Source organism: Oreochromis niloticus, linkage group LG7 (assembly GCF_001858045.2).
Source record: "Oreochromis niloticus isolate F11D_XX linkage group LG7, O_niloticus_UMD_NMBU, whole genome shotgun sequence".
NCBI lineage: Eukaryota > Metazoa > Chordata > Actinopteri > Cichliformes > Cichlidae > Oreochromis > Oreochromis niloticus.
The window spans coordinates 55,116,042-55,140,680 of NC_031972.2; the positions used below are offsets into that span (position 1 = coordinate 55,116,042).

Genomic DNA, 24,639 nt, shown 5'->3' on the forward strand with positions numbered 1-24,639 from the left:
TCCTGGTGTTTTGTTTATTTGTCACACATAATGTTTCAGATCATCAAACTTATTTTGATAAGATACATTACAAAGATAACCCAAGTTAATACAAAATGGAGTTTTTAAATGATGATTTCATTGATTAAGAGAAAAAAGTTATCCTCGTCCTGTTTCAAAAAGTAAATGCCCCTCTTATTAAATCATGAATTAATTGCAAAGAACTGCATTTTTTGAAAACCTGAGCTCAGTTTCACCAAACACACTCAGCCCTGACTACTGGCAGACCTGTTGAATCAAGAAATCACTTAAACAGAACCTGTTTGATAAAGTGAAGCAGGCTAAAAGATCTCAAAAAGCAACACATCATGCCGGGATCTAAAAAAAATACCTGAGAACAGTAAACAGTTAAATATGATGGTGGTAGTGTGGTGGTCTAGGGCTGTTCTGCTGCCTCAGGACATGGAAGACTTGCTGTGGTAAATGAAACCATGAATTCTGCTGTTTACCAAAACATCCTGAAGAAGAAAGTCCGGCCACCTGTTTGTGACCTCAAGCTGGAGCAGGACAATGATCCAAAACACACCAAGAAGTCCACCTCTGAATGTCTTAAGAAAAACAAAATAAAAACTTTTGCATGGCCTGGTCAAAGTCCTGACCTGAATCCGATTGAGATGCTGTGGCACAACCTTAAAAAGACGGTTCATGCTCAAATGTGGCTGAATTACAACAATTCTGCAAAAAACAGTGGGCCACAATTCCTCCACGGCGCTGTAAAAGACTCATTGCCAATTATCACAAACACTTTATTGTAGTTGTTGCTGCTAAGGGTGGCCCAACCAGTTATTAGGTTTTGGGGGCAATCATTTTTTCACACAGGGCCATGTAGGGTAGGAATTTTTTTCCACTAAATAATAAACACCTTAATTTAGAAACGGCATTTTGTGTTTACTTGTGTTATCTTTGTCTAATTTTTAAATTTGTTTGGTTTATCTGAAACATTTAAGTGTGACAAACATACAGAAAAACAGGAAATCAGAAAGGGGGCAAAAACTTTTTCACACCACTGTAGAGTCAAAAAGATTAAAAGAACAAGAAATATGCCGCCGGAAATGAGCATAAGAGGCCAACTTTAACATTTTAATATAGAATAGAACACGCCAATCTGCAGAATTAGCTATCAGCAGTGCAGAAAATACCAGTCGATAAAAGACTTGCCTAACCAACACATGGTGTTAAAAATAGCAATGCTGTCCCTACCATGTGGGAATGCTTAGAATAAATAACAAGACACCACATGTTTGTCTGCATTGTGCAACTGCCAGTTAGACATGTTTTCATTTTACTCCAAAAACTGTAACTTTAAACAGAGCTTTTGATTTAGATATGCAGACGGAATCACTGACATCATCTAAACACTTTAGTGATTGGTGGTTGCAGGGATCAGTGTCTGACTGTGTGTGACTATGATGCTTGCTACCACTAACTGGTAAATACAATTCAGCACTTGATGCAGTGTTAGACCATGCTATTTTTATGTACAATGTACATCAGTCACAATGCTTGTAATCATTTCACATTTTTTTCACTGTTTTGGGTTGGTCAGTGTGTGCGTGTGTGTATAGCTGCAGCAGGGTGTATATTTAGCGGTTGACATCCAGTGCATAGGAGCTAGAGACAGGTCTGGAACAGAGCCCAGGACTGGAGGCCAAAGGAATGGAACTGTTGATCAAAATGGAACGATTGCCGACAGCAGACACATGGTCACAGACTCACATACACATACATGCCCACACTCAGTAAAAATACCAATTGAAAATACTATAAGCATCTCATCCAAAGATGTGTCCATCTAGCATGCCTGTTATACATGCTTGCACAAACCAACAGATGGTTGTCAGACGAAGATGCAGCTATAAAAACAGTTTTTCGTAATCATATAAAAAGATTTGATTCTAACATGATTTAACTTTGGTGTTGTGAAGGAAGATTCTTTGTCCTGCTCTTTCCTTCCATTTCTTATTGTACTTTTGTTCTAACCTCTTACCTTTTCCTTTTCTATGGCATTAGTTATGAAACTTGGAACAAGATGTTTTAAAAATTGATGCAAGCCTCGTGGTTAAATTAGTCCACAAATCAAAGTAAAAATGTAGAAATAAGGTATTTATCGCTCTGTCCCCTTTTTGAGCCATTTTTTTTCTTTCGTTAGCACGTTTCTCAGTTCTGCCTTCCTTTCCATACAAATAAAAAGAATGCAGAAGATGAAATTGCACTTTGCTAGATTATAATCTAAGCATCACCTGAATTGTATAGCACAACTGGAAAGTGATATTTCAAGATTTTTCAGTATCAGGACATGCACATAAAATTTCGACCTTGTGATCATGGATAGATGTTTATTTCTCTGGATGCACATCGGAGCACATCAGAACTTGTTTGTTCCCAGAGGGAAGACGTGTTGTTATTCTAGGTTGTGCTTGTAAGAAGTAACAAAACAGCATGTGTATGTGCAATTGCAGGAGAGATGACTAGATTAAAGGTGACATTAATTACATTTTCAATTCAATTCAGTTGTATGTATATAGTGCCAAATAACAACAGCAGTCACCTCAAGGGGCTTTACACTGTCAGGTAAACACCATATAATAATACAAGTGAGGTTAATTACATTTATATTCCTTTCTTAAATTCCTTTTTGATTGATAGCTTTTTCAGTGGGTAATTTAGTTGTTCTTCACTTTATTCACTGATCCATCATTTCTTCCAGCACTGAACCCAACTTATTTTATTCAGTTAGCGCTATGTTTCACACTCTCTGACTCGCTCACACATTCAGGCACACACCCACACACTACTTTCTTACAGTACAACCTTTTCATTTTGACATTCTGATACTCTGTGGCGTGGCCTTTAGCGGACAGTGAGTGCTGCAAGACCTTGATAGCCCTGTGGTTTGAGCTCTGCAAGTGAGATCATAATCATTTCTCTCTTGTCTCTAGGGTGGTCTCCACCGTGATTTCTAATGTGCTCTCTTTTGCTCAGGTTTTCTAAAATGAGAGAGATGTTTTGAAGGAAGGATACCCAGTGTATATTCCAGCCTAAATCTTTTGTCGTATTTCACTTCCCAGAAACTGGCCACAGCTGCTGAAGAGTTCCAAATGAAGCATCAGTGGAAGGATGATTTCGAGGTAACAGAGAGAGAGACAATACAGAAAAAAAAACCGATTATATGTATTTTTTATGTGCTATCTATTAGGGATGGGTGAAAAATCGATACAGCATAGTAGTGCTGTATTTAGGATGGGGATATTATATCGATACAGGGACACTAAATATCTATATTTTATTAAATTAATTAAAATACTCTGGGAATACTAGCTGTCTGGGAAACAAGACGACTTATCTCATGCACCATTATTCTGAGATAACATTAGCTGAGCAAACCTACATTAACAGGTTACGGAAAACTGTCTGGACACTGGACACATTTAGCTCAACAAACTTACTTCCCAATTCAGAAAAGGCTAATTACTCAGCCATGCAAGTAAAAAAAGGGCAGCAACCAAACAAAAATTGATGGCTGCCTGGTAATTGTATGGTATTTTTCCACATTCCTTTGCTGATTTCAACTAAATGTGACTTAATTGTTGCCCAGAGCTTGATGGTGTGGCACATTAATGACCATTTTTGATTGTAAACAGTCACAGTCTCACTTGGACTGACTGCAGTCAGAGAGACTCTCAAAGTTTTTCAAATAATTCACATCTAATTTATAAATGCAGACAGATTGCCACCATATTGCCATCAGTTTGAATGAGTCTTTGTCAGTGAGCACAACTCGAGGGGACTTGACTCAACTGGCTGCCAGCTGGTTGTATTTATAGAACAGCAAGGTTGCTGAGCGCAAGTGTAGTGGTTAAATGTGAATTTTTGTCTATGCAGACAACAACAGATTTTGTGATTTTCTACGATTTATCACAGTTAACTGGTGCATTACCAGAAACGGAGTGCATGTGACGTGCATGCAGCCAACATCAACCCATTCAATCTCAGACAGATAACTAACTTCATCTTATGGCAACATTTACCCCAGGCTTTAGTGATAGTGTTGGCATGCTTTATAATCTCATTTAGCAAAAAAATAAAAAAATAAATAAAATTAAATTTAAAAAAATATCTGAAGTGAAATCCAATTTATCTTACTGGATAAATCTGATAGTGACAAAGTTTGAGGACATAATTTGCTGTTGATTAATCACTACTGCAATACTCTGCATATCGCAAAATGTTAAAAATCATAATAATATTATTGTTTTGTGAGTGAATTATTGTCATAATATCATATTGTGTTCCTACCTCTAGCACTTATCGTATAGACTAAAGCTACAGATGCACAGATACACAAATGGTGATGCATGTAGTCTGAATTTGCTAGACCTACAATAATTTGATTGTGTGAATAGTTTTTACATGTTTTCAGCATCCATCATTAGCAGTGAGTATAGTTCCTTTTGTTAACTGGTTTATTATACACTGTGTTATGATACATGCCCCTCATTTTCAATGACAGATGCTTTGCCTTCTAACAACCTGGGTGGCAAACAATTATATAAGGGAAAAAAGCAATGCTCAGGAAAAATACTTGTCACAAAGGCAGTTATTACATTGCTATCTCACAGACAAAAAATGCTTACCTGGAGCATTGCAAATGGCTGCAGGGACAGAGGGACATATGTGAAATATGACCATACCTTATTTGTTTAAGCAAAAACACAGACTAGTGTCTTTGTTAACGAAATAATAGAATGGATGGATGGCATAATAAAGAACTGCTTAGAAATTGATCAAATATTTAATAGTTGCATAAATGTTAGGGTTCTTTGTGCAACACTCTGAAGCATCCAAAAAGCATTTTTTGTGCTTCTTTGTCACTTGTTTACAGGATGATGAAATTGCCTACTACAATGCAAAGGACAATGTGAGTGTGCTTTTTTTTTGCCCTCCTCTGTTAATTTATTCTCTTTCTCTTTGAGCCCCTGCAAACACATAGGTCATACATGCATCATGAATGTGCTTTTGCTACACAGCATCCCCACCCCCACCCCGCCTTCATTGCCTCATATTCCCTCATCTCCCTCATTTTACTCCTGCAAAAATCACCACATTTGTGTCTGTTTTCACCCCCGCTTTCTCTTATCGCCTTACCTCTGTACTGCAGCCCCCAGTTTGCTGCTTCTTGGAGCTTTTCTTCCCGTGTAGCTACCTCTCTGTCATCCCTCCTTCCAGCCTCTCTCAGGTGAAGAGGTCTCTGCCATGTTTCTCCTCTAATTGACAGATGAGATGTATGAGCTGGCTAGGCTCTTGCTTTATTAGGAAGCAACTGTTCGCACCATTTCTCCCTCCCCCTCTACCTCTCTCACCACCTCACTACCTCGGCCCCTCTCTACCCTGCTTTCGTTCATTGGTATCTCATCTTTTCCTCCCTGTCTCTACTGCTCTCATTGATGTAAATTGGCAAATGCACGGCAGGAGTTATAAATCTCCACAAGGGGCATAAACAATCTGAGTGTCTCCGGCTCCTCCTCCCAAATCAAGATGATAAAATGAAAAAAAGCGAGACATCATCACGTAAACAGTCAGGGTTTTTTTTTTAAAGCATGCAGGGTGTGAAAAGTGCAGCGATGTTGTTATTATGGTAGCGATGAGCTGTTGAGAATGTGCGTTCAGGCTGTTGTAAAGTCTTTTGTTTTTATGGAGACCAACAAACCATGTCATATATGTGCAACGTGCCTCATTAATTTACATGAAGATGTCTGCTATGATTTCTTAAACCTATGGTGAAAACAGCCAAAGATACTGTTTTATATCTTTTTTTTTTCCTTTCAGCTGGATGCAAATGAGACAGAGGGAAGAAAGAACAGGATTCGACCAGACTTTCAAGAGGACCCCTCGTTTAAACGTTTGACTGACTACAACCACACGGCTGTCCACATTCCCACTGACATCTATGATGGCTGTGAGTGCATCGTCACACACACGCACACATACCAAAGTGGTTACCATGGATACGGCTGACACACCAACCCATTATGAAATGTTGTTTACAGATTGTGCCTCAAGCAAAGTTGCCCTTAGCTAAAAGATGGGTTTAACAAAAAAAGCCTCATACAAGTAATAAGCTCTCCTGTAGTACTCTGTTACTTAACAAAGCTGCCTGCCCTTGGAATGTAAAAGAACAGGAGGCACGACAACTGAAAGGATTTATGTGTATATGTTTTCTTTTTTTGTTTAGAAATATTTTTGCTATTGGCAGTTATGCAGCTTTCAATTTAATATTCTGTTTAACCAGAACTAGAATGATAAGTATACATTTATTAAAATTATAAATCATATTATGAATGTATTATTCATATGAATATTGCAGTCATTGAACGTCTTTAGGAACAGATTGATATAAATAGATAGATATAGGAGATATCTCTTTAGAGTTATACACTACTATCTATAGACTATATTATAGATATTGACTATAATATATGCATGCAATTTTTGCTTGACTGGACACTTATATTTATTCTTGATACTGGTATTTTATACTGTTACACATAAAAGAATGCAATAGTGCAACTGAACTGCAAAATACACTGGATTGTGTGTAAATCCTGGAACAATAATATCATCTGTTGAAATATATCAATCAGTACATTTGCATTGTCAGCATTTTTTAAACACAGCATGCTTCATTTCACTGCACCTGCTACTTGTTAAAGGTTGGTGAATGTTCACTGAACATGTAATCAGTTTCTCAGAATGCGAACAAAAATAGGATCATGTACACTCAAGATTATAGAGAATATTAATGATAATCTCTTAAAAACTGAAACATGCTGAATAAACATTTGGTTGTCATGATCTGGATACAGGACAATTAAAACCTAAGCAGCTCTATGTTATAGTCATGGCTGTTTTCATCTATTTATACCATCCCAAACTCACGCTTTACCTGATTGGGCTGTTTCAGTCACATTGGACTTTAAAAGTCTTTAGCCTGCCAGGTCATACTACAAAGTGAGTGCAATATTTACTTGTAACAGGGTAAAAATATAGCAGGTATTTGTTTGACGGATTCATAGTGAATAATCGTCACATATCCTGTATGTCTTGTAGTGAGAACAGGTCTGAGGAGGTTGTTGGGTATTGTTGGACAGCAATAGTCGACGCAGGAGGAAACCATTAACTAGTAACATGGATTTGGAGATATCCTGTTAAAGAGTATTTTTGCTCCTTTTGTTATAAAAGTACATTTCTGATCATTTCATCATCATGTGCTGACATTTACCTTGAGTGATACAGCATAATTTAAATCTCGAGAGTCTCTCTGACATTAGCACAGCTCAAGTTGAATGTCAGTGACTTAAGGGTGCCTGGCTGAATAGCTTAAGTGTGGTCTGAATTATGTAATATTTTTAAGTGGCTTTTCCTTTATTCTATTTTTTAGAATTCAACTTGTGGGGTGATGTCCTTAATATAGTGTGACTTACGACGAGAGAAATAAAGCCTTAGGTGATTTGCTCAAGGATGTGTCACCACAGTAGGCCTAGGTTCTCGAAGAACTTCAGAAAGATTCCAGTTTAATTCTGAATGATGTGTGTTTGTATCTGTGTTTCTGTGAAAGATAGATATCTGCATGTTTGTGGCAAGATGTTCAGTAATTGGTGTAGTGGAATCAGTGTAGTGGAAACTAATGCGTCAGCAGTGACTTGGAGACACAGCAGGATGGAATGACTTCCTCAGCATGGACTTCAGCCTGCTGGGGAACCGTCTGGCCCCAAGGTTACCTGCTTCACCTTGTTGCTGACCCCGGACACATGGGCAGAAAAGGGAAATGTAGATTGGAATGGAAAGCTGTCAGGTTTTGTTATCTGTGGGTGGAAATGCAAGTCTCGTTTATTAGCATTTCTTTTGAACTTGCTGTGAATTTGTCAATTTTTCCCTGAGATCCCTATCTGGCCTTTAATCTGGGCTGGGTGCCACAGCTACTCACACTGCCTTTCTCTCACAAGGATGCTGTTTATTGGTAGCCTGTAATGAGTATGCATAGATACGCTGAGCTTCTGGGACCTACCCAGCGAGATGAAAGAAACTTTAGGTGTGTGTGTGTGTTTACAAGGAAGGACTCAAACCTGGCGGTACACTGTGGGCAACAATCTCAGGTATGGAAATGAAGAACCAGACCATGCAATTTTGTTTTGAGATTGAGACTTGTTTTTCAGGTTTAAGTTTAAATTTCAAACTCTAGGAATATCTAGCTAAAGAAAATTAATTAAAATTACTAATGTATTCAAAAAAGCACTGCGAATATGGAGAAAAACGTATGTCTGAGAGCATACGCAGGCTCATATATTGTGTCAGATATGGACACATGTGAAGGAGTATGTATTTGGTATTCCAGGTCAGAAGATTCATAGTTATTGAGGTTTCAACTCTCCAATTTAATCTCCACCCTATAAATGTTCCCGGAATAGCCTTTGCTCAGCTGGAGAAAATTAGATTTTCTGGGTAAAGTGGGTGACAAGTTTATGAAATCAGACTCATGTGTGTGAGGGGAGTACTGGAAAGGATACAGGCATGACAGAAAGATCACAAAAGCATAAAACGTCCATTGAAGGACATAAAAAAAAGTATATCAGACAACATAGAAAATTGTTTAATTCAGTGGATATACAAGTGGAAGCTGAATATAAAAATGTAAACGTTATGTATTTATAATTCTAGATATTCAATATGAGATATAAAAATATTCAAGGAGTATCTCTTTGTGACATATAGTAGGGTTACTATACATCGCAAAGAGAGCATGCTAAGCTAGTATTTGTGCCACATTTCATAGATAGATAAATGGAAATAGAAAAAAATATTCAAACACAATTACTCTAAATAATTTTCCTCTAAACCTAAAAACTGATTGTGCCACTCTTAGCGGCAAGAACTCCAATCGAGTGTTTGTGACAGCTGGCAAATTGCAACAGGTCTATCACATTGCTTTGGACCAATTTCATCCAACATTTTTACAGAATTGTTTTAATTCAACCACAGTGGTGGGTTTTTGGCAAGTTGTCCAGAAGTAGTCCCATACTGTTACACTGTCATTATCATAAACATGTTTGACATTGTTTAATGTCAGATATCATGCAATTTGCAATGGCATTGCAAAGAAGAAAACAGCAAGGGGGCAAAATCTTTTTTTCAGAGCGCTATAGAATATAGTTTGTATATGAAAGATAGACCTAGTTTCCAGCCAATGTTTAACTGTCTTACATCTGCGTTCTTTGTGAGAGGGGGCAAGGCTGGTTACAATAAGAAGTTTAGCTGCAGAAATCCATAAGAAAATGACCCTTTGTCTAATGTGATCCCTGATCTCACTAATCATTTTCCTAATGAGTTCATGGCCTTACTGGTTTCAAGTGAAGCTGAATGTTCTTTTGGTAAATTATGGTCCCTAGCAGAGGGAAACACAGTGAAGTGATGGCTAGCACCTCACGCCCCTTTGTTCTATCCTATGCGGGCTCTGTCCAGGGACACTGGCTGAATGTTGTGTGTAAATGGTTGGGTTGGTTTATGTGTTAGCACTGTGACAGGTTGGTGACCTGGCCAGCCTCTTGCCATATGACAATTGTGATGTCACCCCCCGTGACCCTGAGGTAAATGAGCAGAATAAAATGAATGGATGGTCTCAATGTGATCGGCAAATCGCTACAATCGTCTTAGGAGGGAATCCCTTGGTTTCACAGTCAGATCCACGCTTGATATTTAAGTCCATTTATAAAGCACCAATATGGCAAAAGCACTTAAAAGTTTACAATAGATGCTTCACTAAGCAATGAATGATGTCTCAGTGGCCAAGTCCATCTTTTATATTCAGTCGATGTTCCAGAAAAACAAAACGTATAGTTTAAAATTCTTTAAAGCTTTTTTTTGTTTGTTTTTATTTTAATCATATATATTAAACATACATTTGTTTGATTTTTAAAATTTGATCCCGTATTAAAAACACCCCAATGCCTCCTGGCTATAGGCCAGTCATATAGAAGAATTTCTTGTGAGCTCAGCACAAATGTAGCCTAAAGTAAACTTTAAATAATCCATCATAATCAGTGCATCACTTTCTGTTTCCAGGTGTTTCTTGTGTAATAGTACATTTCTTTTTTATTATATATAAGAGATCATTGCATTTGCTATGATTGAAATAATAAATCCTGCTGGGTTAATTAACTTGTCTAAGACTGTGGAACGAGTTTTCTTTTTTAATTCAACAATTTCACACAAGTCTGTTTCTGCAAAAATGATTCCTAATTTACAAATTCACACATACTGTAATGTCATCTTGTGTGTCACAGGGAGCTCAGCAGACGTCTTTCACCTTTCACACTCGGGGCTGTACTACTTATGATTGGAATTCAAGTGCCAGATTTGTGTAGATAGAAAAATCCCTCCAGTTTGCTGCCTATCTTTTCTGTCATCCAAAGGCAATTTTCACCATAGTTTTTGTATGGCGTAAACAAATGTAGCGGGTGAGCAAATTTTGTGCAGCTTCGAAAAACAAAGACTTTTTTTGCCCCTCTGTTTTCATCTCCAAGCATTAACTTTTTAGCCAGCAATATTTCCATATCAGAGGTTATTTTGTGACATAAATTATAGTCTTTCAAATATCCAACTATTCTTTTAATTAGTAATGATGGGAAATTTAATGTCTTATAGTTATCTCTCTCTTATGTTAAACTAACTATAAATAACTGTTTAACTGAGCATGTTGTACTGTAGCTGTATAGAACATTTCACTGTTATACAGTGTGTAACTGTTGCTTCTATAAGAAAAAGACTGTAATTAAAGCAGTCAAAAAACAGGGAAAATATACACCAATCCGTATTAAATATTTTTGTGAATTATATTGCCCCCACGATGTCCCGATGAGATTAAGTCATCACTAGGTGTGGATTCAGTGTGGCATACCATGTGTATCCAGGGAATTCATTAGTGTCATTGGCAATATGGGCAACCCGAGGATAGTCTTTCCCTTATGAAGCAGCAGTGGAGTTTAGCTTATTAAAGATTATGACTAACTCAGGGATATTCACAACCAGTGGAGACATTAAAAAGCAACATATTACTAGTTAGAGGCTTGTTGTTGCCTTGTGCCATAATTTCATCTGTCAGTCCAGTACACGTGAGTATCATCTCGCTGTATTTAACTGTCTAGCTGTTTGGGTAAAACAAGATGGCTTGCACTGTCTATCCAATGGCCTAACTTAATCAGTCTTCAATAAAAAATTATACATATAGTTTGCAGTTTCATCATTATCTAACAAGTGCAGTAGTATTTTTTTGGCTCTTGCCTTAAAATTCTAAAATTCAATGATTAATGAGAGAAATATATTACTGTGTGTGCACACGCTTCATGCTCTCTCCCTTTCTATAATGAAAAACGTGCACTCCTGGCAACCGAGGCTTCATTAACTCTTCACTCTAGAGAAATAGATGCAAATGAACACTGTTTGCTTTGCACATCAATGAGATACGTCACACTCAATACAGGATACCAATATGTCCTACACACATGCACACTATACTTCTAGCCACATGTCAAGATGTACAGAGTTGCATAAAAAATATATGCAATGGCACAAAATACAAAAAAGTGGAAGATGGTAAAAAAAATGGCAGAGAGGACAGATAGAGTTGGGGGCAGCGTGTGTTGTGTCTCCATCCATCATCAGTCTTAATGTGGCTCTGAGCTGTCTGGGTGCTGTGTCATTACATCCATAATGCCTGTTGCCCCTCACATCGCACACTATCTGTCAAAAGCATGCCACACGCACAAAAAAAACTTCTGCACACATCGTCATCCAGAGTATTTGGAGGTTTTAGGTAAAACAGTTTAATTGTGTCTGTGCAAAGCCATTACTTGTCTGAGTACTATTCCTTGATATTGATGCCCAATGCAAGCGCTATCTGCTTGTGCTGGAAAAATATTTGGTCGTGCTCTGCTGGGCAACTGGGGTGACAGTGAGGCCTGTGTGTGAATCTTAATGAATGTGTTAAACTGTGTTGTCCATATTTCTCTGCCTTCTAACGATAATTGCAGAAAACCCACAAAGACATGAAAATATTTATTTTACAGCTGCACACAAAATTAAAATGTAATTACAGTATAATATACTGAATTCTGCTTATGTTGGTGGGTTCATGACGTATTTCTTTTTTATGTGCATGCTTTCTTTTGACAAACGAGCTTTTCATGTGTGTTTGTTCATCCAGCCACCATTGTGCTGAATGAATTAACCTGGACGGAGGCACTGGAGGAGGTGTTTAGAAAGAATAGAGAGGATGACCCAACCCTACTCTGGCAGGTGTTTGGCAGTGCCACTGGCCTGGCTCGCTATTATCCAGGTAAAGAAACAAAGGGGAAAGAAAACAACAACCCCAAAACAAACATTGCCTTTGAATAGGTTTTTATGTGTCTGTTCATATAATTCTGAAGTTGTATGTGCTTAAATACATACTACTTAGTAAATAAGCTCACATTGACTTTATGTGCATCTGCACTTGTCTATTGCTGCTCCCTCTTGTATGCCTGTTATCTTTGCCAAGCTATTTCTATTCATGAGATTCCCTGTCATCATTGACTCTATAGCTTTATGACAAAAGTTTATGTCTCATATCCATAAATTTGCATTGGCTTTGATTTATCCTCTTTCTTTTACTTTGTGTATGTATGAAAGGCAGTCACTCACTCTCAGTATTCTTCCTTGTTTTTATGGTGCCCTTCACTAATAGCTGTGCATCTCCGATAAATAATTTGTGCATGTTTTCCCTCCTCATAAATATTTTTAGTGATCTTAAAACATGTTATAATGTAGGTGGTGTAATAAATTGATCGATCCAATAAGCGTGTCATTATGTCACAGAATGTATTATGTACACAACGGCTCCTGAGCAGAATAAGACACTACATACAGTATGATTTTATCATATTAGTCAAATATATTAGAAATTTAGCCAAAATAGTATTTAGTGTGCTGTTTTTTGTTTTGTTTTCCTGCTTTAATTATGATGAAAACTCAGTACATCTCAAATCTCGTCTTTTAGCTTCTCCCTGGATGGATGCTCGTAAGACCCCGAGTAAAATAGATCTTTACGATGTGCGCAGGAGGCCATGGTAAGAAAACTGGCTCAAGCATGACAGTGTTAGTCAGAATACAAATTAAAACTTCATCTTTAATGTCATTATGTGTCTTTGAATATCTATTTGGCTGTTAAATGTAGAGCTTTATAGCAATAATTACATGTAGCATTATGTGTAAGCAGGGTTTTCAATTCAGTCAAATAATTCAATCAAATAATCCCTATTGAGTTTCAGTGAAATATCGTTATGATTATTATTACTATGCAAATTTGGTGAATAACATTTTTTAGTGTTTAACTGATTGTTCCGTGCAGGTTGTATAAATTTGAGTGCAGTCACACAACACATGAATTGTATTCACTAGCAGAATTAAGATTATTTTGTGATAAAATTTTTTGTTGCTCTAAAAATAATTTGTAAAAACAGCTAATTGTTGATTGCTTTGAATAGCTACCAATTTGACCTTTTTTCATCTTTAAATCATTAGTTATTAACATAATTTTATCCATGTCGCTCAGTCCTATATTAATATGACAATGAAAATATGACTCAAGTGTGTAAAGTGTTATTGTATTTTCTCAGCATAAATGATTATGTAAATGGTTGGCCCTCAGAGTATATGTGTCTCAGTCCAGAAATGTGTTTGCATTCATTTATGACCATCTAGGTACATTCAAGGAGCCGCCTCACCGAAAGATATGCTAATTCTCGTGGATGCGTGAGTTGTTTGATAATCTTACTGATCCATAACCTTCCTGCATCCATCATGATTTCCCCTGATTGTAATGCATGCCTTTCTAGCTTTGCCACATAGTGTGATGTATTTCCCAAGGCAGAAGCAGTTCTAATTACATCGAGTAAAATCTCACAGGACGAGAACTGAGCAGACAGATTGCTGTGAGAAGCTGTCAGGTATTTCTTTCTTGTTTTTTTTTAGGAGTGGGAGTGTGTCTGGCTTGACGCTAAAACTGATCAGGACCTCTGTCAGCGAGATGCTGGAGACTCTTTCTGACGATGACTATGTCAACGTAGTCAGTGTGAGTATTATTAAACTGCCCACTTGCTGAATGTTGGGTGGTCTGTTTATTCAAGGTGACGGTGAGAGGGGGATGCGTGATCAGAAACGGGACTGAGAGTGAAATATGGATTTGAAATGTGTCCATGAGTGGCGGTGAGAATTTACACCCAGTTCGTATCCATTCAGATACATCTTTACACATACACAACAAATGCCCATACACAAACACACACATACACACACAAATAAAAGAGAGGCAGAGAGATGGATGACCAGTAACGAAATATGGATTTCTCTCTGGTCTGGCCACCATGAAACAGGCCTTTAATGAAATACCCACTGCTCTATTTGGTGTACAGGATTAAAACTCTGCAGTACATGGCCCCTCCCCACCTCTAGGCCCTCAGATGTGGCCGTGGCTGTGTATGTCCATTCCCAACGCTCCTAAAGGAATTAAAGCTGCACCTCTGACTGGAATGAACCCCAGGAAACATTTATCACCCTCTTGTTCTCTCCATCATTTGTTCTTTTCATCACTGAGCCATGCAGTTCCTGTCAGCATTTCACCATATACCTCCATTCATCTCTTTGTATCAATGAATGCCCTTCCTTTACACTGTATGCCTCCACTTTTCTATACACAGCCAAGAAACTTTCCTCTTCTCACTATTCCTTCTGTTTTTTGCCTTCATTTTTACTTTTCTCGCCCACCCATCACTTCCATTACATTCTTCCTCTACAGCTTTTCATTCTCTGGCCGTCTATTCTAGGCTCTCCACACTTGTGATTACACTTGAATAGAGCCAATCAGGAGATTGTGTGATGCGTAGATGGGTGCCTGTGGAGGTGTTTATTAAGACAGGTCTTTATAGAGATTGGAGCTGTCTTCGTTCTCCTTGCAAATGACAGCCATTCTGACTCTCTTTCCTCTCTCGAGGGACCTTTTGTCTTGGACATAATGTATTCGGTTTCATGGTGGACTTGTGATTCTGCAAAGATGTGCAGTTATTGGCTACTGTTGGTGTGTGTGTGCGTGTGTGTGTGTGTAAAAAATTAGATGGTGGGAGATTTGTAGAGACACTGAAATCCAATTCAGTTTTGACTCAGTTTTATGACTTTTGAACTTGAACTCTTTAAAAGTACAGTGCATGAGATATGATGAATCTATAGACCAAAGAACTTGCCTGGTTGTATCAAGGTACTAAAAACGTCATTTAGGTTTGTTGCAGTTTAGCCAAGTATTAAGACTATGTGGCTGAAACAAGCCAGCAGTACATCTATGTTATATAGTCAAGGACCGTAAACTAAAGTTTGGGTGATAATTTTAACAGTAATTCTTGAGGGTTTTTTGCAACCTGTAATATCATACTGCTACCTGTTTTCATTGTTCCAGCCTGTCTTTTTTTCACTTTTTAATTTTTAGCAGTTTTGTATTTTTAGCTGTCAACAATATTATTTGCTAAGCACAATGTCAGTATAACCAACAGGAAGGGTATCAAAAACAACAAGACAGCTAAAGTCAAAATGAAATGGATTTAGAATATTCCTGCTGCAATATATCAGTTACATAATGGTAACTCAGTGTCAATTTCCTCCTGTTTCAGCAAAAATCATTATTCCTTCTGTCAGTCACCCTCTATATCTATTTCTTTCTGTCACTGATTCACTCATTTATGCACACACACGGACGCACACACACACATGTGCATACACATATCCACTGCCCGATGTCTGGTCCTCAGGGTGTTGTTACCTGTCACTAAATCATTAGTCTCTGATATTACCCATAAATCCCTCCTCATTAACAGTAGCCCAGGGACTAAGTTGGCATTTGGTCACGGAAGATGCTCGCACTCGTTCTTCACAGCTGGTCAGGTCAGACGATTGCTGATGGCTGTCTCTCTTCCTTTCCTTTTTTGCTCTCTCTCTCTCTCTCTTTTTGTTTTTTTACCCTTGTCGTCTCTCTTTCCCACACCTCTCACACCACAAGCCTCCACCACATTTATCCAGCCTGCTCAGCCATGTTTTGCCGGCATCAATTCTTTTAGCCAGTGTCAGTCCAGTGAGCAAGCCAGAGTAGTAAACCAGAATAGAAGACAGTCCGCTGGGATTAGAGCTTGAAGATTAGTCTTCTCTCTTGTGTCATCACTAATCCATTCCCAAGGCCTGGACCATCACACACACATATAAGAGCTGTTGTAATAGGATCACAGCAGAATAGTGGAATTTGCGGTAGACTGCGTTCACATTCGTGTGCAGGGCCAAAAAAGCTGTCTTACAATGAAAGAATATGGCTTTTTTTAGTCATTTCACAAGTCTCTGTATGTCAGTGTTTGTTTATTTAATAAAATAATTAAATCAGATAAAACTATAATTCTCTGTCATGTACCCTTTATGAGATCATTATTCTCTAAAAGGCAAACACCTCACGTTCGTGCTTAACCCCCCCCCCCCCCCCCCCCCCCACCACCACCACACACACACATGTTCTCTTCCTCTCACTTTCTGCTCCTCACCATCCCACATGCTAGACCCACCTTCTTCACTTCTGCTTTAGATAGATTATGTGATAACAGATTCCCATCTGCTCTACACAGTCAGTCATGTGAACTTCCATTGTGTTCGTGGTGTTTTGTGTTGTGCGTGTGTCATAGCCAATATTGTATTGCTTTTCGGTCCAGCAGAGATGTGCATGTCTGTTATTGTCATTCTAAAAGGAACTTCAAGGCTGCCTGGTTCCCTGGAAACGCACACAGACACACATGCACACATACTGATCAAGGCCCACATATAGTCAGGGCTCTTTTTGCCTCCCTGCTTGTCTTTGTACATCAGTGTTTCAGCCTCCCTATTGGCCATCTCACAGAGACGCATTGATTAGTTGAGATCGATGAGGTGCAGTATTGTTTCAGAAGAGTTCTGCTACACAATAGATGTGCTGGGAATGGGACAGCTTGCTACTCTGCTGTCCCATGCCCTTCGTGCGCTATCATTAGAAGTTCTTTTTGTTTATTTAATTTATTCTGTCTTTTTACTTATTGCCATTGGGAGTTCTTTAAAAATGCCTTTCCTCCTCACTCCTAGGCACTCCTCAAGCAAACTCAAACATACCTCATTTTTTGGGGTGGAGTATTTGTGCATGTGTGCACTGTGAGGTGGAAATAAGCAAGTCTCACCTTTAAAAAAAGACGGTGAGGTTGCCTAAGCTCGTTTCTATATAACAGAATCTTGTTTCCATGGGTACCAAATCGTTGAGCTCTGAGGATGTGAAGCAATTAGTGGAGCTTGATGAATGTGTCTGTTTACCACTGCCTGATAACAGCCAAGGCCAGGTGGTAGTGTTTGTGTGTCTGTGCGTGTGCTGCATTTGTATGATGTGTTGAATCTGCACACATGTTATAATTGTATGAATAAATTTCAGGTCATAACTCCTTTCCTCTGTTACCCAGTTTAACACCCTGGTGAAAAACACGGCGTGCTTCGACCGTCTGGTTCAAGCCAACGTGAGGAACAAAAAGCTGCTGAAGGATGCCGTGCAGAACATCAGCGCTAAAGGAATTACAGACTACACAAAGGGCTTTGAGTTTGCTTTTAAGCAGCTCTCTGCAGTAAGAAAAACATGTTATTTTGTCAGACTTTGGGCTGATAGACTGCAAAAGTTGTAAAGCAAGTTTTGAATGAGTGTTGTCTGTAATGCCTCCATTTTTGTTGACAGCCTCAGATTGTTGTGTTTTACTGCCATCTGCTGGTTAAATGTGTTGCCTCAACTCAACTGCCTGGTCAGTGACAGAAATAATGCAATGTTACATTTGAATGACGAGAACCTCAGTAATGATTGAACATTTCCAAATATTACCTCCTACTGCTATTTGCTGAACACATTTCCTTCATCTGATGGAAAAATCCATGAGGTCAAAGAAAGGTGTGAAGGAGAATTTATAGCAACTCAGAAAAAGAGAAGCAAATGCACCTGCAATTTTGCCGACTCCTTAATAAAGTTGTTCTTATTCTTATTCTTATTCTTATTCTTATAATGTGACACTATAATGTCCAGAAGATGGACTACAAAATGTGCGTCTTGGTGATCCAGTGTAACTCATTTTCTCCTCCTTGTTTAGAATTTCTCCTAATAAAGTAAAATTCGCTCCACCCTTAAATGCACCTCAATCAATTTTATAGCTCATAATCTCGATTTGAGTCTGTATAAATCTACATTCTTCATGCATCTTTGGCAAGAAGCAGATTTTATTGCAGCAGTGTAATGTTCATAGTCCACCTGTAGGTTTAACAGCCTGCTGTTGAAAATTCAAAACCTATCAGTAGGCTGTCGCATGAAATAGCTTTTAAAACGCTTTTAATTAACATTTTCATGATCTGTGCCACTTTGGCAGGTTTGTTGACGCTATAAATTATGGGATGTTATTGTCTCATTTCCTTTCATAAAGGACGGTTCAGTTTATCCGGTGCCAAAGGAGGTAATAAAGGAAGCACTGAAGCACATTTCAGTGTAATTAGAGAATTCAAACCTCTTATTATAGCTAACACACAGAAACCTCCAGGACAGTTCCCTCAATTATGAACTTTCCTAATTGAAATTGACTATTCAATCCCATCTCTTACTTTTTACTGAATGATATTAATGCATCAGGTTAGAAGTAGTGCATATTTGATAGGATTCAGAGTAAGATGCTTAGAATTTCTGCCAATGGATCCAAGCAGCTGCAGTGTTCATGACTTTTTCTGCTGGACAAAGCAAAAATATATGTCACTATATGAAAAGCAGATGGATCTTCATAACAAAAGGTTTTATCCTTTGGGCAAAAAAACATAGGATTTGTCTACTCATTTATACAGATATGTCATCTTCATAGATGTGGGCTGCATTGTGGTGCAATGGTTCACACTGTTGCCTCACAAAAGAAGAAGGTCCTGGGCTTAAATCTCCTGTCTGAGACTCCTACAGTACCAAGGCTTCCTAACAGTATAAAAACATGCATGCTTTCTCTGGGATAGAAGAAGATTGCCTTTAACAATTTTTTTAAGTTGCATGGAGTATTGATTATGCAAAATGGGTGGTTTTGATGAAACTGCTAGATAAAATCTTATCTAAGCAACAATGCAAAGCAAAGGCTTTAGTGAATGCCTGAATATTTTTCTCCAAATGACTAATTGACCCGCGTGCCCACAGCACATGTGGCTAAAAACATGACAATAATCATTAATCTCCATGTTTATTCTCTTTGATAGACTAATGTGAGCAGAGCAAACTGCAACAAGATTATCATGCTGTTCACTGATGGAGGAGAGGAAAGAGCCCAGGCCATATTGGAGAAATATAATGCTGACAAAAAGGTATACAAAAGACACACATACACACGTTTCTATCATTATAGAGGACAGTTAACTCGCGTTAATTCCTTACTTTCTTAAACTAATTCTGACATACTTTGAAATTTAATGATTAACATTATGGGGACTTGCTTTATGTTCAGCAGTGGAAGTGGTAGTAAAGAGATTTACATCACACATTATGAATAATACAAACACACACACCAACAAACGTGTGTGTGCTACCTCTTGGAACTCCCTTTGGGTTGTGTTTTCTGTGTACGTATTCTCTTTATGGAAAATTTTCTTCACAAGGCAGAAGAGGGTGTGAAACTAAGGCCTCACACAGTTTCCAAAATAGCTGTGATGCTGTGCAAAATATGAACAAAAGCAGAACTGAATGCCTCTGCAAATGAACCAGGCTAAAGTATGAAATTTCCATTTCCTGCTTTATGTTTCCTAAAAAATGTAAACTTCTAGATTAACATGCAAAAACCAGATCATTACATTTGTTATAATAAAACTTGAAGCTCAACGTTTTTTTGAGTCCAAACTCATTTAAGATGGAAAACTTTCCTGTGGTCTGACAAATTATTTATTTTATTCCTCCCTGGTCCCCACATTTTCCAAAAATCTTTGAGTTTCATCATTTCACATGTTGTTTTTGTACTATTTTCAAATAAATACAGGTTCTAAATGGTCTGTAACTCATTTCATTTATTCACACAAGGATTTGCACAAGGTTGCATCACATTTCAACATGTCAAAACAGGAAAAAGATTACATATGATGCTCAAAGTCACATGATCAAAGACAGATTTCACCTTTGTTTTGTGTTCAGCTTCAAATGTGTTAAATTGATTAATAATTACAAGTATTTACATTAACTTTTTGTGAAACAATTTTTCTTTGTTGGTTTTTCAACATTGTAAGAGGTAACATGGAGAGATTTTTTTAACCTTATGCTTCAGGTTAGGATCTTCACCTTCTCAGTAGGACAACACAACTATGACAAAGGACCCATTCAGTGGATGGCCTGCTCGAACAAAGGTACAACACGGATCCCAACATGCATCTGTGCTTAATCTGTTCTTAGTATTAGATAACATTATGTTCTACTGAAGAATTAATTCTATGATTAACTTGGAATATTTAAGGACACCATAAAACATGCTAGAAATGCTCGAAGGGCACAGCATGAGCACAGGACGTCCTTGGCCAGATGACTGAAATCTTAACAGGAATGGCTGTCTTTAATCAGCCTTGTAGATGGCACAGAAGTAGAGGACATTTTCATAGACTAATCAGTAAACAATCTCATCAGTGATGCACAAGCAAGAAACCTGGATGGCAGTTATTTCATCCATTTATTTGTGTCTGGTAACTCGGCTGACACAATCACATTTTATGATGCAGCAAATTAAACTGTAGATTTACACCCTGCATCATTTACTCCCATTTGGTGTTTCATTCATACCTACACGCTGTCTGTTGTTTCCTAATCATCTATCCAGGTTATTTCTATGAGATTCCATCCATCGGAGCCATCAGAATAAACACACAGGTGATTTTTTTTTGTTTAACATTATTTAATGTTAAACAATGAAGGAGTATGTTTTAGTCGAAAGAATCTGGAATATTAAATGATGTTATGTGTCCAATTTAGGAATATCTAGATGTCCTGGGAAGACCTATGGTTCTAGCAGACAAGCAGGCCAAACAAGTCCAGTGGACTAACGTATACCTTGATGCGCTGGTAAGTATTTTGCAATTTATGTTACAAATTCTGTTTTTTTAAATGAAAAAAGCACCAATTTTGCTCAAAAATGTCCTCTGCTCAAGAATATTGTTAAATAGGGCTTTTGCTTTATTCTCGATCAGGAGCTCGGTCTCGTCATCACTGGAACGCTGCCTGTCTTCAACAGAACCAAGACCATAGATAAAAGAAACGAGGAGGTATAGTAAATGAATGCATGAACGCATCATGTGAGGGCTCGTATCTGTCCTTATCTTTTCTCTCATACTTCCCATTAGCACCAGAATCAGTTGATTCTTGGCGTAATGGCGATTGACGTGTCTCTTGATGACATCAAGAAGCTCACACCACGCTTCACAGTGAGTGTACCACCCATACCCGTGTGTGATCACATGCATGGAGACAAATGCGTTTGTTGTAAAGGAGCAACTTTACACGACTTGCTCAGTTGTAAAGCACTTGCTCGGATGTTTCCCTCTGGAGCAATTAGTGAGTGATGTGATTCATTAGATGGCTTGTTCTTTTCCAGTCTGTTTAAAAAAGGTCACGCACAGATAAGACTGCTTTTGTTATCAGTTACTGGTCCTTTTTTCCATGGTGTACTCATGTGTTTTGGACCAGTGGAGCCCTTCTTTTGTACAGTGCCCTGACATGTCAAAAATGTAACATAATCACGGGATTTTATGGACTCACATATTATATTCCCTTTCCTCTGTACCTCCTTTGCATCAGATTGGTCCAAATGGCTACTACTTTGCCATAGATCCCAATGGATATGTGCTGCTGCACCCCAATCTCCAGCCAAAGGTATGGCGTCTGATCCTGTACATAACTTTGTGTGGCTGAGTAGGTCCGTGTCTGAAAGCATTATATTATATTGTGACTATTTATCATGGTTTCACAGTAACTGTTTGCACTCAGTGAATATTATTCTGGTTAGCATATGGTGCAGTCTTCTTTCAAACTTTTCCATGTTCACCACGTCACCTCATCAGTCTTCATAAAGAGAATCTATCCCTCTGTTAGAGTATGACTTGCTATCATCAGTCCTCAGATATTGGCTAGAAGGTCACTCTCCCCTTATGGGATTAAATAGATATATAGACTTGGCAAAGAATATTTTTTAAGAGTAGCAATTACTGCATTCAGTCTCAATAATACATAATTTAATGTTTTAATTTTAAAAATTAGATAATACATATTTAAAGTTGAAATATGAAGGAAACGCTTCCATATAAAGCAACAAGAATGCCACCGAGCATACTAACTTTCAAGCTGCTTTTTTTGACCTGTCAAAGGCTCCGACTCATCTTACAATTCCTCAAAGAAATGAACTAGTGCCTCTTGCCACAGGCATGTATTAAGATGTGGCCCATTATGAGTTAGCAATAACCTCACAGATGGTCTCTGCCCACTTTTCAGCAAATCCCTGTGCATTTCACTATTTTCAGCCTGAGGCTAATACACACTCAGAGCCTCCACAAGGCCAATATGCTGCCCAGAACTTAAGAAAAGCAACTCTTAAATCCTTTAAGACACACTTGAGCTATCAATCCACTGTCCACACTCAACTCCATTAAGACAAACATGTATGGAGTCACTTATTTTAAATAGTAAACATGAGAAAAATAAGGAAACCTTGGGGTCTGAAAGGTTATACCAACTCAGCACTCAGTATCTTTATAAATGTTGATGTATTTCTGTCATTATGTTTACTGCAAAGCTATATAGTGTTTGTTTGATCTGTTTTGCAAGCTTGTGTATGTTTCCTTTTTCTTTTTAGTCTCAACAAACAAAAACTTTTCCTCCATCTCAAAAAAATTCAGAGACATCAAAGTGTATCTCTGTATCTTTTTTCATAAATTTCTTAGAAAAGAATCCGTAACAGGAAGCTCAGACTCAATAATAAGTATGCTGTCACTTTTCATGAGGTGAGATAAAGTAGATGCACTGTAGTTTGCAGAGGTAGTCATGTAGTGTTTTCTGTAGATGAAGAGATTTCAGTGATGAAGAAGCAATAACCACAGGTAAATATCACCTTTTGCAGAGGGTATTACTGCTCTCTTTACTAGTTTGCAATTCTGTGTCTGAATCCCCTATACGGAAGCCATTCTACTTTATTCTGTTGCTTGTAATTATTGCCCTGCTGCTATATATGTTTGCTTTTTGCTGCTATGCACCATCCATCAGTGTGGGTATATTCTGTCTCAAGGCTGGTTCTGACAAAAGTGAAAAATAGTTAGTAGTTTAAACCATATATATGCTATATGCCACTATTTTCAGTTAAACTGAAAGATGGCAGCATTACATTAATAAAAATATACAGTGAAGTTACTCCAAAAAATTAGAAAGATGATTTTTTTTTAACCTTTGTAGAGAGTGTATTTGCTGCATTTGCTATTCTCCAATATTTCCATGGCTGCTTGTACTTTCCTTGTATAAGTGAGGTAAACAATTACACAGAAGCAGACACTGTTTTATCATTTTACTTGTTTTCTACTTTTTTATATCAATAACGTGACAATATGACTTTAGATTTCTTCAAATCTGTATAAAAAGCAGTCTGTAATAACACACATGCGGTACTCAAACATACATAAGCATCAAAGTTATTCTCTGAATGACCTCATGTTCACGTGGCATTCAGGCAAGCTATTTTCCCATCAGCCCACCACACACTTTTTAAATACAGTATGTAAGGCTTATTGTCTGAATGGGAGATTGTATGAATACTGATGGGGCCCTCTCTTTCTTTTTCTCCCTCTGTCTTTCACACTGCCTCAGCTCTCTCTGTATTTGATTATGTTTGTGCATATTTCATATTCATCACGCAGACCTACCCTGCTGCTAGAGTGTTTTCATTCTGATCTCACACCCCATCTCTGCTCACTACATTGTTGACATACAGCGCTCCCCTACTTTGTTATCCTTTCTTTTCTAACTCCTTACGTCTCATTTGATTTTTTTTCTTTGCTGTTCACACCATCCACCGTTCCCATTTCCCTTCTCTTCATTTTCTTTCCTGTCTAACTCGTGTTTGATGTTTCATTCTCTATCACCCAGTGTTGTACCTCTTGATCTTTTATTCTTTCTTTTCTCGTTTTCATGCTGAGATGCTTCGCCGTCATCATCTTCCTTTGTTGCTTCAATTTATTTCGCTTACATGTAAGAACCTTGACTGATGCCCTTTAGTGTAAATGATTATTCTAGTTAGTTGCTTTTCTTGTCCATGTGCATTTCCCACAGTAAATCATACTTCATTTTAAAACTTAAAAAAAGCAAAGTTATTCCTCTGTATCCAACATAGCCTACTTTACAGTCAAATTCTGTATTTTTTGAGCTGCAGTACGGCTTGCACAATGTATACCACTGTG

The 24,639-nt window shown here is 37.9% G+C and overlaps 1 protein-coding gene across 6 annotated transcripts in view; it reads left to right on the plus strand.

Moving 5' to 3' along the window:
- The window catches only part of LOC100705035 (voltage-dependent calcium channel subunit alpha-2/delta-1), a 66,396-nt gene that overhangs the window by 18,330 nt on the left and 23,427 nt on the right, over positions 1–24,639 (plus strand). For all 6 annotated transcript variants that reach the window (XM_025909227.1, XM_025909225.1, XM_025909229.1 and 3 more), the window contains exons 4-18: positions 3,108–3,167; positions 4,922–4,957; positions 5,866–5,995; positions 12,296–12,427; positions 13,127–13,196; positions 13,831–13,881; positions 14,101–14,200; positions 17,631–17,789; positions 19,429–19,533; positions 20,481–20,559; positions 21,024–21,073; positions 21,176–21,265; positions 21,391–21,465; positions 21,544–21,624; positions 21,998–22,072. In XM_025909227.1, coding sequence (XP_025765012.1) covers positions 3,108–3,167; positions 4,922–4,957; positions 5,866–5,995; positions 12,296–12,427; positions 13,127–13,196; positions 13,831–13,881; positions 14,101–14,200; positions 17,631–17,789; positions 19,429–19,533; positions 20,481–20,559; positions 21,024–21,073; positions 21,176–21,265; positions 21,391–21,465; positions 21,544–21,624; positions 21,998–22,072 — 1,293 coding nt within the window. The remainder of the gene's footprint in view (positions 1–3,107; positions 3,168–4,921; positions 4,958–5,865; positions 5,996–12,295; positions 12,428–13,126; positions 13,197–13,830; positions 13,882–14,100; positions 14,201–17,630; positions 17,790–19,428; positions 19,534–20,480; positions 20,560–21,023; positions 21,074–21,175; positions 21,266–21,390; positions 21,466–21,543; positions 21,625–21,997; positions 22,073–24,639) is intronic.